The following is a 12,874-nucleotide window of genomic DNA, read 5'->3' on the forward strand; positions in this document are numbered from 1 at the left end:
GCACCTTGCCTACCTGCCTGCTGTCATGTTTCCCACTATGATGATAACAAACTAATCCTCTTAAACTGTAAGCAACCCTCCAATTAAATGCTTTCTTTTATGATTTGCCTTGGTCTTGGTGTCGCTTTATAGGAATAGAAAAGTAACTAAGACACCTATAGAATAACAAGCCATTTTCTTAAAAATCACTTTGTCCAGGCACAGTGGTGCATATCTCTAATCTCAGCCCTTGAGAGGTAGGAAGATTACCATGAGTTTGAGTCCAGTGACATAAAAAGACCTCATCTTAAACAGAACAAAAGAAAACAATCCAAAGCAGCAAAGAAAACACTGGCATTATCAAGCTGCTACTTATTTAAAAACAGAATTGGCTTTAGAAATAGGTAATGGAAGCAATAGGAAATCCACCTTCCTCTAATATCCTTAGATAAAAACTATTTTACCAAGCACCTTCCAATAAACCCTTCTCCACCTCTCTTTTATTTCTAAGCCTGAAGTCTAAAGTACTTAGACTAATTTAGTTACCTTTCTCCCAAAGCTGATATGTGATACTGTAATTCTTTCCCAGTGTGTAGCTCTGTTCTCTGGTTTCTCACTGTTTCTCCATTCTTGGCGACCACTGGGACCTGTCACCACAGTGGCAGCATTGAGATCTCAAATTACCCATTGCATGGTCCTTAGTCCTAGAAGAAGCATTGATTATAGTTCTTGCTGTTCTTTTCTGGGGATTTGCCTTAAAAATATCTAGCCCACCGAGACCTGTCATTTTTAGAATATGGATCCCATTTCTCCTGGAATGTTCTCTGTCATTTTTTTCCTGTCATACTTCCCTCACTAGTAAGTCTAGCCGCCCCTCTCTTTTCCTTTAAGATTAAATTTCATTTTCAGTTATGTGTATGTTTGTGTGTTGTATGGGAGTGTGTGCAAAAGAGAGCATTATCTGCAGAGGCCAGAAGAGTATCCAGTTCCTGGGAGGAGGAGTGAAAGGCAGTTATTAGCCCACAGTGTGGTGTTAGGAAGCAACTTGGCCTTTGTAAGAGCGGCACATGATCTGGACTCTTAAGCCACTGCTCCAACCTCATCTCCTTGATTCTCTCCATTATTCCATTTTCTTCTTTAATTTTTATAAGAAATACAGAATTGCTGACTTGTAGAGTGTTGTGATCTAGTTGGAACAATGCTAGGAAGTGAACATTTTTGTGAGAATATGTAAGTATTATAGTAGAGAAATGCGAGTTTGTCATTGGAATTCCAAACGCAGCTTGAGAATGTGAGTCAGAAAACGTTTGGAAGAGGAGCTGGCACTTGCTCTGCCGTGGTGAGCGATTGGGAGCTGATCCGGCAGAGAGGAGGAGCTAGAGGTACTGGAAGTCTGCCCAAGCGAATCCTTGAGAAATAGCTGAAAGTTGGAAACTACATGGTTCTCAGGCTGAATCAGTTTATCCAATGCCAAGAGTAAGGATGGGACCCAAACGGGGAGATAAAGCCAGAGCGAAGCATCTGAAGTAGCGGAGGCTTGGATAAAGGGTTTTGAACGTGAACCCAAGGGCTGAAGAAAGCATGGATCCCTGAGGCCTTAGCTGTCCATTAGAGAGACAGAAGCTTGAGACATTTGAGGGTGAGCAGGAGCAAAGGAGACTGAGGAAGACCGAGGGTAGCAAATAGGACAGCATCAGAGGTAATGGCACCAGAGTACGGAGACGTGGGCGCTTGCTAATACTCTAGTGAAATAGTGGGCTCAGCCTGAGGAACATTTATGGGGATAGGGTAGTCAAGTGCAGGCTATGTGCTAATCTAATGAGATGACGGGTGCTGGGGGGGGGGTGAGAGTGAGGGACGGAGGCAAACAGTAGCTTTATGGAGAGCCCAAGAGCCCAAGAGGGACTTGAAGAAGGCAGGATAAGTTGTGAGTCTTTTGGCCGTAGTTGAGACTAGGGTCTAGGTGTATTTGATATACATGGGTGAGTACTTTTGTTAAACATAACTGTGTAGAGGGAGGTGAAGAAAAGAGAACAGATGGATTGATAGGAATTTTGAGGTTTTCAGAAAGGGTGTGATAGAAACAGAAATAGATAAAAGAGTTAAGGATTGATGGCAGAGAGCCATGAACTCAAGACCAGTCTGAGTATATAGCAATACCTCATCTCAACACATCCTCCACCCTAAAAAATGGACCTAGAAGCCAAATTGAATATTCCCACTAGACATGTCTGGGAACATTTGGGCATTGGATGTATTATATTTGTAACAGGTTCAACCCTATTGAATAAATACTAAGCTATGAGCCCATATGGACAAGAATAAGTTGCTAATTGAATAAAGAAACAGAAAAATTTACAACTTTGAACTTTTATTTGACTAAATGCATATTATTTGTCAAAAGAAAAAGGGATGATCCTGGGGTAGAGCAACTCAAATAATGTCACCTTAATCAAGTGATCGGATTTAATATTCTTGGTAACGACAAATTGGGACTGGTGATAAATAGCACACATTTCTGTGATGCTCTTCAGAAGGTGTGTGAGTTCTGGATCCATCACAGAGTAGCATTGCACATGTTATACTTGTGATAATGGACTGGATGGGCAAAGAGACGCACACTCAGGCCCAGCGGTCCGCCCTAGGCTCCGAGGAGAAAGCACGGGCCTGCCTGGCGCCTGTGGTGCTGAGCAGTCGGACACTGTTACAGTGAGCAAAAGTGTGGTGTGCTATGGGAGAGAGAGAGACAGAATGGTTCGTATCCTGTGGACAGAGGCAGAGCTGAAGGGGTAAAAGCAGTGAGAAGTGGGCTTAGGTGGTGGCTTGATTGCCACCCAGGGCCATGGTGATGTCTGGATTCATGGCCCTAATGCAGCCACAGTCTGTGCTGATGTCCCTGGCTCCTGGTACTACCTAAGGCTGAGAGGGTAGGACTGTACAGAGTTGGTCCTGCCTCTCAATGACTGCAGTACGGGGGAGAACTGGTCCTGCCCCTCACCAGCCGCAGCATTTGGGAGAGCAGGTCCTGCACTTTATCATGGCAGCACAATAGAGCTGACCCTGTTCTCATGGGGGCAGTAGAAGGGCATGGGTGAGCTAGCCCTGAGGGCATGAGAATGGGAAGAGTGGGTTGCGACCCTCTTATCTACCATGTGATGGTATGGGTGAGGGAAAGATGCCCTCTTCCCCTTACCCCTTGTCCCCTGTCCCAACCCTTTACCAGCTGCAGTACTTGAGAGAATGGATCCTGTGCCTCTCCTGGGCAGCTCAGTAGAGAAGATCCTGTAGACAAGGGTACAGGTGAGCTGGCCCTGAGGGTGTAGAGGGGCATAGTTGGTACCACCTCCCTTTTCTATAGTGATGGAGGGGATGAGGGAAGATGCCCTCTCCCCTTGCCCCTACTTCCCCCAGCTGGCAAGGGAGCTGACCCTCCCCTTTGTCTAAGCTGCAATACTCTGGAAAGTAGGCCCTGTACCTTGTCTGGGCAGCACAATGGAGCTAACCCTTTTGAAGGGGGGTGGAGTGGGTGAGCTACCCCCAACTCCTCATGGGGGAGAGATGCCTGCCCCCTCCATCCGGCCTGTGGCAGTTAGGAGAGCTGGTCTCGAGGTCATAAAAGCAGGAGAGCTGGCCTTGCCCCTCACCAGCTGCAGCGCTTGGGAGAGTGGCCCTTGCAGCTCACCTTGGAAACACAGTAGAACTTGCCCTGATGGTGTTGGTCTGGGAGAGCTGACCCTGAGGGCATTAAATCAGGAGAGCCAGCTGCATCCCTTGCTCATCACTGCTAGGGGTGAACTAGCTGGGGCAATGCTGGAAAGCTCACCCTGGTGGTGAGGATGAAGGAGAGTTGGCAGGCGGACAACCCTGCAACCACCCAGGCCCAGACCAGAGTTATGGGTTGGCCCATCCGAACATCCACCCCATCTATGATCTGTTGGAGCACATGAAGGGAATGGTCCTGCAGACCCAAAGCTGCAGATCTCCATGACACAGGGCAACAACAGCATAACCAAGAGGGGTTCCAGTGAGGGCCCAGCATTGGTAGTGCAGCAGAAGCCAGAGGCCTCAAACTAGACCAATGACTCTTTGCAATGAATACTTGCAAGTAAAGATATATGGACTAAAGGGTATACTGTGTGACTCGCTGTGTCCCACTACAGCTTCCATGATGAGATTTTTCCTTTTTCCTTTTCTATTTCTTTTATTTCTATTTTCTCTTAAATTTTATTTGGGGTTAGGAGAGGTTGCAAGGGCAGAGGGCAGATACGAAAGGACAGGGAGATGAACGGGATTGAGATTCATGATGTGAAAGACACAAAGAATAAAAAGTTAAAAGCACTCATAGGGATGCAGAGATGGGCTAGCTGTTAAAAGTGAGTACTGCTCTTCCTGAGGACCCAAGTTTGGTTCAATACTCACTCTGGAGGCAAACAACTGCCTAGAATTGTAGCTCCAGGGGGATCCAGCACCTCTGGCCTCCATGGGCACCACATGTGTATTACATATCTATGCTCAGACTTGCACATGTAATTAAACATAAATTAAGTCTTTAAAATCTCACTTGGAACTTGGAAAGATTACAACTAGGAAAGTTAAGCGAAGACTAAGAAAGAGCCTAGGTAGATGGGACCAAAGCAACAAGTATTAGACTGGATTTTGAAGTGGGCTGTGTTCATCATGGGGATAGTTTGCAAAATGCTGATGTCTGAGGACCAAGTGAATCAGTACTGATTTTCTAAGTGTGATTTTGAAGAAAATTTTTCTTTGTTGGAAATGTGTAAACAGAGACTGCACTTTTGTTTCCCGGCCACCCAGACTTGAATAATCACATAAAAACTATATTAAGTAAAATATTGTTTGGCCAATGGTTCAGGCATATTCCTAGTAGCTCTTACATCTTAAATTAACCCATTTCTGTTATTTTATATTTTACCAAGAGGCTCGTGGTTTGTTTCCTCACATCTTGCTTCTTGGGTAGCTACATGATGTCTGCCTGACTCTTGCCTTCTTTCTCCCTGCATTCAGTTTAGTTTTCTCACCTAGCTATATTCTGCCCTGCCATAGGCCAAAGCAGCTTCTTTATTAACCAATGGTAATAAAATATATTCATAGCATATGGAGGGGAATCCAACATCATAAATGCATTAACTAATTGGTAGTGATGAAGCATCGTTTTGGCTGTGTTTCAAAAAAAAGATTCTTTGTCATATGCTTTAAATTCTTTAAACATTTACTTTGAGATAGGATTGTGTTGATTATGCCTTCTTAACATTTTCCTCTTGATGTCATCTTTTTTATAAGGTGATTTTGAGTCAGGGTCTCATGTTGTAGCTTTCACTATGTAGCCCAGGCCCAGGCTCCCCTTGAACTCATGACTAGCTATCTGTCTCTGCCTCCCAAGTGCTGGGGTTGTGGGCGTGTGTCACCATGCCCAGTTTTCCTTTGAATTTTCTTTGGCTTCAGATGCATTGGCTTGTCTGCCTAAGACCCCTATATTCATGAGGACTCCTTAATCACCCCAGTTTTTCACTGTGTGACACTAAGTTTTAATGCTTTCCTCTTGGCCTTCTCTTCTTTGTCCTTTAATAATTTCTTCTAATGCTTTCAGCTCCAGACTTTTGGCTTTGCATCTTTATCCTGTTTTATCTCCTGATTTTACATTTTATCCAAACTTAGCTTTCTTAAGTACACATGATCCTCAGTTACAGTGAGTTTATGTTCTGCTAAATCCATTTGAAATTTAAAGTGATAAGTGAAAAAAAAATGCATTCACGGTATTGAGGATGTGGCTCAGTGGTTGAAGGCTTAATAGCATAGTCAAGATCCTTGGGCCTGTCCCCAGCACGTAGAAAGAGAAAGATGCTCTTAGTGTACCTAACCTTTGGTTCAGTGGTTAACATCATCACTTAGCCACACAGCGCACAGTAACAAATTCAAAAAAATGTAACACATTTTAGGTCTAGGTGCTCTGTTCTGCTTTCTCCATCAATTGGGGACCTGTTGTACACCTCAACTTTAGTTAATTTTCAAGGCTTACTAATGTATGCTCACATTTTGTGGGAAGTGGAGTATAACTTTATTCTAGAAATAGCAAATGCAAGAACGCATTATAATAGAAAATCGAAGAATTGCTGCCTCTTCTATTGTCTCAGGAACAGGCATATAAAACTTGTTTACCAAAGAAAACATAAGTCTTGTTACAATAGAAAGTTGCATGTTATGAAGCGAATTCCATTTTGATATGTAGTTCCATGGTGATATCAGCCGACAACAGGGAGAATATTATCCTGTCTTCCAAATTTGTGTTGAGGGTGAAATATGTACAGGGCTAGAGGTTATGGAAAAAGTTCGAACTATGTGTATGAAAAAAATGATCTTCATTTTAAAGTTGCCTCAGTTCTGACATGAACTAAATACCAAAATGTGAGTATCTACAGTTGGCTTGTTTATCTTTGAGCAGAACTCAGAGATTTTTAACAAACTGGCCAGTAAGAATAGAGACAGCAAGAGTTTAAGGCTGGGATGCAGCTCAGTGTAGGGAGTTTGCGTAGCATGCATAAGACTCTGGTTTAATCCCCAGAACAGCAAAGTTTCCCGTTGCAATTGAATTCATGAAAAAGTAGATAAACATATTTCTTATCTAAACTTTGCTTCTATAACTTCATTATCCTTCCTTCCCACACTTTTTCCTTCCCTCCCTCTTCTCTCTCCCCCTCTCTCCTCTCTGTGTAGGATTAATGTTTCATATTCAAATTGTATACACAGCAGTATGAGTTACTGACATGCAGAAATCCTTTTGGATATCTCTGTAGATTTCTAATCATGGGAACATTCCAGGAAGGATTACAAATAACTCTTAAAATGCTTGACTCTCGTAGGACATTATAGACCTTTGGCTTACTGAGCTCCTTCCTAGAGGAAGCATTTTTGCTGTGAATGATTCTCTCTACATAGTGCAGTAGATCATGGGTGGCCAAATGGCTCTTCCACAGTAACCGAACCCAGATCTGTGCATAATAAATCTTGACATTTAATTGCTGTTAATTTTAGTATCATCTTTGTTATTTATTTTAAATAATTCTGTTTCACAATAACATTATTATTTAAAAATCTTGGCCAGCATACAGTCTCCAAAGAAATATAATTTAATGGTGTATTGCCAAGAACATCTTATACAACCTAATATAAATTTCTTACTTAGGTCCAAATAGCTCATTTTAATTTCCCAGTTCTTTATTGATGTCCTTTCTGCTGATTTCATTGGATCAGTCAGATCTAAAAATTCACGAAACTTATTAGGAGCTTCTTACAATTTACAGCAACTTCACATGAGACAGTAAGAAAACCAGGAAAGGATATAATTTATGCAGGTGCTTTCAGAGGCCAGAAGGGGGCATCATCTCCTCTGGAGCTAGAGTTACAGGCAGTTGTGAGTTGCCTGACAATAGTGCTGGGAAGTGAATGTGGGTCTCCTGCATGAATAGTGCATGCTCTAACTACTGAGCCATCTCTTCATATTAGTGTGCTGTATGTATATTTATGTGGGTATGTGGATGCTTATATGTACACATGTCTGCGCATACTTGCTGGGTCAAGAGGTCAGCAGTGGTTATCCGCCTTACTCTTTGCCCTTTATAAAGGGTCTTTCATTGAGTCTAAAGCTCACTGATTTGGCTAGGGTGACTGGCCAATGAGCTTCAGGGATCCATTTGTCTCTTACCGCCCCTCCCCTTCCAGTGCCATGTCCAGTTTTGTGCAGTGTTGGAGATCAAGCCCAGGGCTTTTTCATGTGTGGCAGACAGGCACTCTGCCAATCCAGCTGCATCCCCAGCTTCCTATTTACAGGATTTCCAGCCATTATTTTAGGAAGTACTTTTTCAGTAGTATAGTAAAGATGTAACTATATTAATAGGTTTAAGTTTTTTTTTTTTTTTTTTTTTTTTTTTTTTTTTTTTTTTTTTTTTTTACTAATGTTCATGGTCATTTGGCCGGTTTGAAGTAAATTAAAACTTTTTTTTTTTCCATACCAGGGGCCTATTTATTAGTATCCACGACAAAGGGCATATTGCTTCAGTCCTCAATGCGTGGCCAGAAGAGGTTGTCAAGGTAAGTTCTCAGTGACTGCACTGAGGTAGTTTGCTCTCTTTTCTGTCTCATCAATCAACCTAATTGCTGTGAGCAGCATTGTCAGTGATTGTCACCTAATTAATATCTCTGATTTATCTACAGTATATTAATTTTATTATAAAGCTATTTAGATACTGTTTTCCTGTCTAATTTCTTAGTGTTTCATTCTTTGTAAAATCATTATATATATAAACATATATTATTCAACATATAGGGTATATAATTTCTTTTTGCCTTTTTAAAATTATTATTGTTTATTTTTATCTTATTTTTATTTATTTATTTTCTTAGGATGTAGATACAGGGAGTTTTAGTATAGAAGATGTCAATAAATTTTTATATGAATACTACGTGGAACCAGACTTATAATTTACCAAAAAGAAACCACATGTTTATGTATCTCTTTAAGCAAACTTCTTTATTGTAACTGTGTTTTCTGTGTTTAATGATCCACCAAGTTCAAGGTAGGCAGAAGAAGTCTGTCAAATCAATCCTTTTATCATTGTGATCTTAAGGGCTGTGGGATGTCCTTCTGTATAAGTGTTGTTTTTATTGGTTAATGAATAAAGCTGTTTTGACCAATGGCTTAACAGAGTAAAGTCAGGTGGGAAATCTGAACAGAGATATGTAGAGTAGGTGGAGGCAGGGAGACACCATGTAGCTGCTGAAGAGGAGGGACACACTGGAAACTTACCAGTAGACCACAGCCTCGTGGTGATACACAGATTAATAGAAATGGGTTAACTTAAGATGTAAGAGCAAGCTAACAATATACCCAAACTATAGGTCAGACAGTATTGTAATTAATATCATTTCTGTGTGATTATTTGGGTCTGGGCATCTGGGAAATGCAAAAGCAGTCTCTGCTTACACTTAGGAGCTATGAGTTAATGAAATTTAAAGTATAATAATTTTTGAAGGTTGTATGTGCATGTGTACTTGTGATCTGAGTGTGGGTGCATTCATTCCACAGCCTTGGTTATGGGCTCTGAGCTCTGCTCAGGCTTCTGTGGCAAGTGCTTGCCTGCAGAGACGTTTCCCTGGCTTGATATTTACTGTAACCAGAAATTTGGAGAGGATTTTAAGAATTAACAAGGTGGTTTCGGAAGCAGTTCTGGAGTTCTAATTGGTGTTGGTGGAGACAGCTCCTTTGTTCCCAGCTGCCCAGACCTGAAATAATCACACAGGAACTGTATTAATTAAAACATTGCTTAGCCAATCACTTAGGCGTATTGCTAGCTACCTCTTAAAACTTAAATTATCCCATCTCTATTAATCTGTGTATCACTGCAAGGTTGTGGCCTACCAGCAAGGTTCCAACAGGTTCCCATGGGCATCTTTCTCCTTTGGTCACTACATGACGTTTCCTGACTCCACCTACTTTCTCCCAACATTCAGTTTAGTTTCCCTACCTACTCTGCCCCGCTTAGGCCCAAGTGGCTTCTTTATTCATTAACCAATAAAAGCAACACATATACAGAAGGACCTTCCACATGAGGCTGGAATGAGGGCTCAGCATTTAAAAGCACTAACTGCTTCTCGAGACCCCAGGCTGATCCCTAGCACCAACAAACATCCAGTCCAAGGGAATTCAGTGCCAATTTTTGGGCTCCATGGACATCAAGCATGACTGTGATTCACAGATGTACACACAGGCAAATCACCTATACACATACAATAAGTGCATTAAAAATAAAATAAGTAAGGAATAGACTTTTAAGTCCATTGCTATTCCATGGATATTTTGATTGCAGCATTTTAGATTTTTTTTTAATAAATTGGGTTTTCTTTTAACTTAAGTTGTAGTCATGAATCATAGAATGAAGATATTGAGTGCCTTAATTCTAATGATGATATTAAATTCTGTAAAGTAAGTCCTCTATATGAGTAACGTGTGGTTCATTATTATTCTGAGTAAGTAGAAATAAGCTAAGCAAAATTAATCAGTTCTAGGGAAAGGTCATCAGGCAATTAATTAGTGTAGCCGACTATACTGAACGTGCTGTGGAGATAACAGTACAGTGTCAGGTATTTCTGGGAGTCAGAGGCCAGAGCATCGGGGAGCAGAGGTGTGACTATCCTGTCTACTTAATGTCGTTATGGACACGCCTGTAATTGCACTGAGGGGCATTGGCTAGTCTGACAGCTGCCCTGTGCTTCTGTTTGCAGTTTGAGCTCTAATTTCCCATTTGTTCTCTTGATTGAAGAGCAGGTTATTTAGGGTTGTTTGAATTTCTATTTCACACCTCTTCTTCTTTTTACAGTAATATGATTAATCATACATACAACCTTGTATAATGCTGAACATATATCAATAAAACCTATTTCTTCTTCCCTAATGGCTATGAATAAACACTCAGTTATGTATATTTAATTTATGCTTTCTTGTAGCTCAGTGTTTCATTGCAGAGCATTTATTACCTTTAGGACTAGAGAGCAGGAAAGATGGACTTGTTGTCTTTTTCTTTCTTCTAGGCCATTGTGGTGACTGACGGAGAGCGTATCCTAGGCTTAGGAGACCTGGGTTGTAATGGGATGGGCATCCCTGTGGGTAAACTGGCCCTGTACACAGCCTGTGGAGGGGTGAATCCACAGCAGTGTTTACCGGTCATTTTGGATGTGGGAACAGAAAATGAGGTATGTGTTTTGAGTGTATAAAACAGCTGGCGGTTTTAAAAAAGTGGTGTCAATTTCTATGTATTGTATTTCATGAACTTCATAAAGCATACTCATTTTTTAGGTTACCCCACTTCTCTCAACTCTGCCCTCAACTTTTATAAAAAAAATCACTTTTTTGTGCTTTTCTCATGTCTATAATATGATCTATGGTTTATCTGCCTTAGTGGTCTCAAATGCTTTGATAAGTATTGATGCCATTCTTATTTGACGCAATGGATAACTCAAGATCCCATAATTTCTTTCTAGTTGTTATCTTTATGTTGTGCAGAAAAATAATTCCATAGGTCTTATTAAATTTAATTAGCTAGCAACCTTTCTGTTCTAAAAGTCTGTATTGAGATGATTTGGAGTTAACTTTTCTTATTTCACATTAATATTTTAGAAGAATTCCATCAGTAATTTAAACATCTCCTATATTTTTCATCATGTACAAGCAAAATTATATTTAGCTGCTATGCCTGAATGCTATCCAAGGAAATATTTTGATTTAAAATGTGGTTGGCTACTCTTATATTTTCTTTTTCAATACTAGTAGAAATGACTTAGTTATCAAAGGTAACCTGCTTAAAAATACTGTTTTAAAATTCTATGTGTATATTGCTATTAAGATTTTATTTTAATTTTTATGTATTTTAAAACAAGCTGAGATGATATAAGGAAGTCAGATAAAATAAAAACTACAAGATCTGTGGTGTATCTTGAAAATTCTGGGTGTTACTGAAGAGGAATAAAACTGAAATAAGTATATAATCATTTGAACAATTTTAAAGCTGGGCCTTTAAAATCATTTATACATTTTTATTCATTTGTGTGAGTATTTTGTTTGCATGAATGTGTTTGTACCACATACTTGCCTGGTGCCTATAATGTTAGAAGTAGTTGATAGATCACCTGGAACTGGAGTTTGAGGTGGTTATGAGCCATGGTTGTGAACCACAATGTGGGTACTAGGAACTGACCCAGGTCCTCTGCAAGAGCAGCCAGTGCTCTTAACCTCCAGTCTCACCAAGACTGTTTCTTGCAAGGTTATCAATATCATGTGGACACAGAGAAGCTTAATCACTGGAATCTACAATAGAACTTCTTGCATTGATAGATTACATGAGTTGTCAGAAACAAAAGGTTTCATGAAAGTGCGTCTTAGAATTGTCAAGTTGACTGGTTGCCTTGGACTTTTCACATTATCTTCTTTTTAAAATGTATCTCATTTACAGAGAAACCCTGTCATGAAAACCCTATGTGTATAGAACATATCTGCCTGCTATCTAATTTTCAACTTCCATTTTTGTCTTTTGGTGTTAAAAGTGTTGTTGTATTCTTATTTTTGCATATGTATATGAATGTGATATATCTAGGTGCTCATATATGTGTGTGGGAGCATGTATGTGTAGGTACCCATGTATGTGTGTGAGCATATGTGTAGGTGCCCATGTATGTGTGTGGGAGCACACGTGTGTAGGTGCCCATGTATGTGTGTGAACACGTGTGTAGGTGCCCATGTATGTGTGTGAGCACATGTGTGTAGGTGCCCATGTATGTGTGTGAACATGTGTGTAGGTGCCCATGTATGTGTGTGAACATGTGTGTAGGTGCCCATGTATGTGTGTGGGAGCACGTGTGAGCAGGTGCCCATGTATGTGTGTGGGAGCACACGTGTGTAGGTGCCCATGTATGTGTGTGGGAGCACGTGTGTGCAGGTGCCCATGTATGTGTGTGGGAGCACATGTGTGTAGGTGCCCATGTATGTGTGAACATATGTGTAGGTGCCCATGTATGTGTGAACATATGTGTAGGTGCCCATGTATGTGTGTGGGAGCACATGTGTGTAGGTGCCCATGTATGTGTGTGTGAACACATGTGTGTAGGTGCCCATGTATGTGTGTGAGCACGTGTGTGCAGGTGCCCATGTATGTGTGTGGGAGCATGTGTGTGCAGGTGCCCATGTATGTGTGTGAGCACGTGTGTGCAGGTGCCCATGTATGTGTGTGAGCACGTGTGTGTAGGTGCCCATGTATGTGTGTGGGAGCACGTGTGTGCAGGTGCCCGTGTATGTGTGTGTGAGCACGTGTGTGTAGGTGCCCATGTATGT

General features: G+C 41.0%; 1 protein-coding gene across 2 annotated transcripts in view; it reads left to right on the forward strand.

Moving 5' to 3' along the window:
• The window catches only part of Me1 (malic enzyme 1), a 116,223-nt gene that overhangs the window by 31,541 nt on the left and 71,808 nt on the right, over window positions 1–12,874 (forward strand). For both annotated transcript variants that reach the window (XM_075965072.1, XM_075965071.1), the window contains exons 4-5: window positions 8,010–8,085; window positions 10,582–10,743. In XM_075965072.1, the coding sequence (XP_075821187.1) occupies window positions 8,010–8,085; window positions 10,582–10,743 (238 nt within the window). The remainder of the gene's footprint in view (window positions 1–8,009; window positions 8,086–10,581; window positions 10,744–12,874) is intronic.

Source organism: Microtus pennsylvanicus, chromosome 3 (assembly GCF_037038515.1).
Source record: "Microtus pennsylvanicus isolate mMicPen1 chromosome 3, mMicPen1.hap1, whole genome shotgun sequence".
Taxonomy (NCBI): Eukaryota; Metazoa; Chordata; class Mammalia; order Rodentia; family Cricetidae; genus Microtus; species Microtus pennsylvanicus.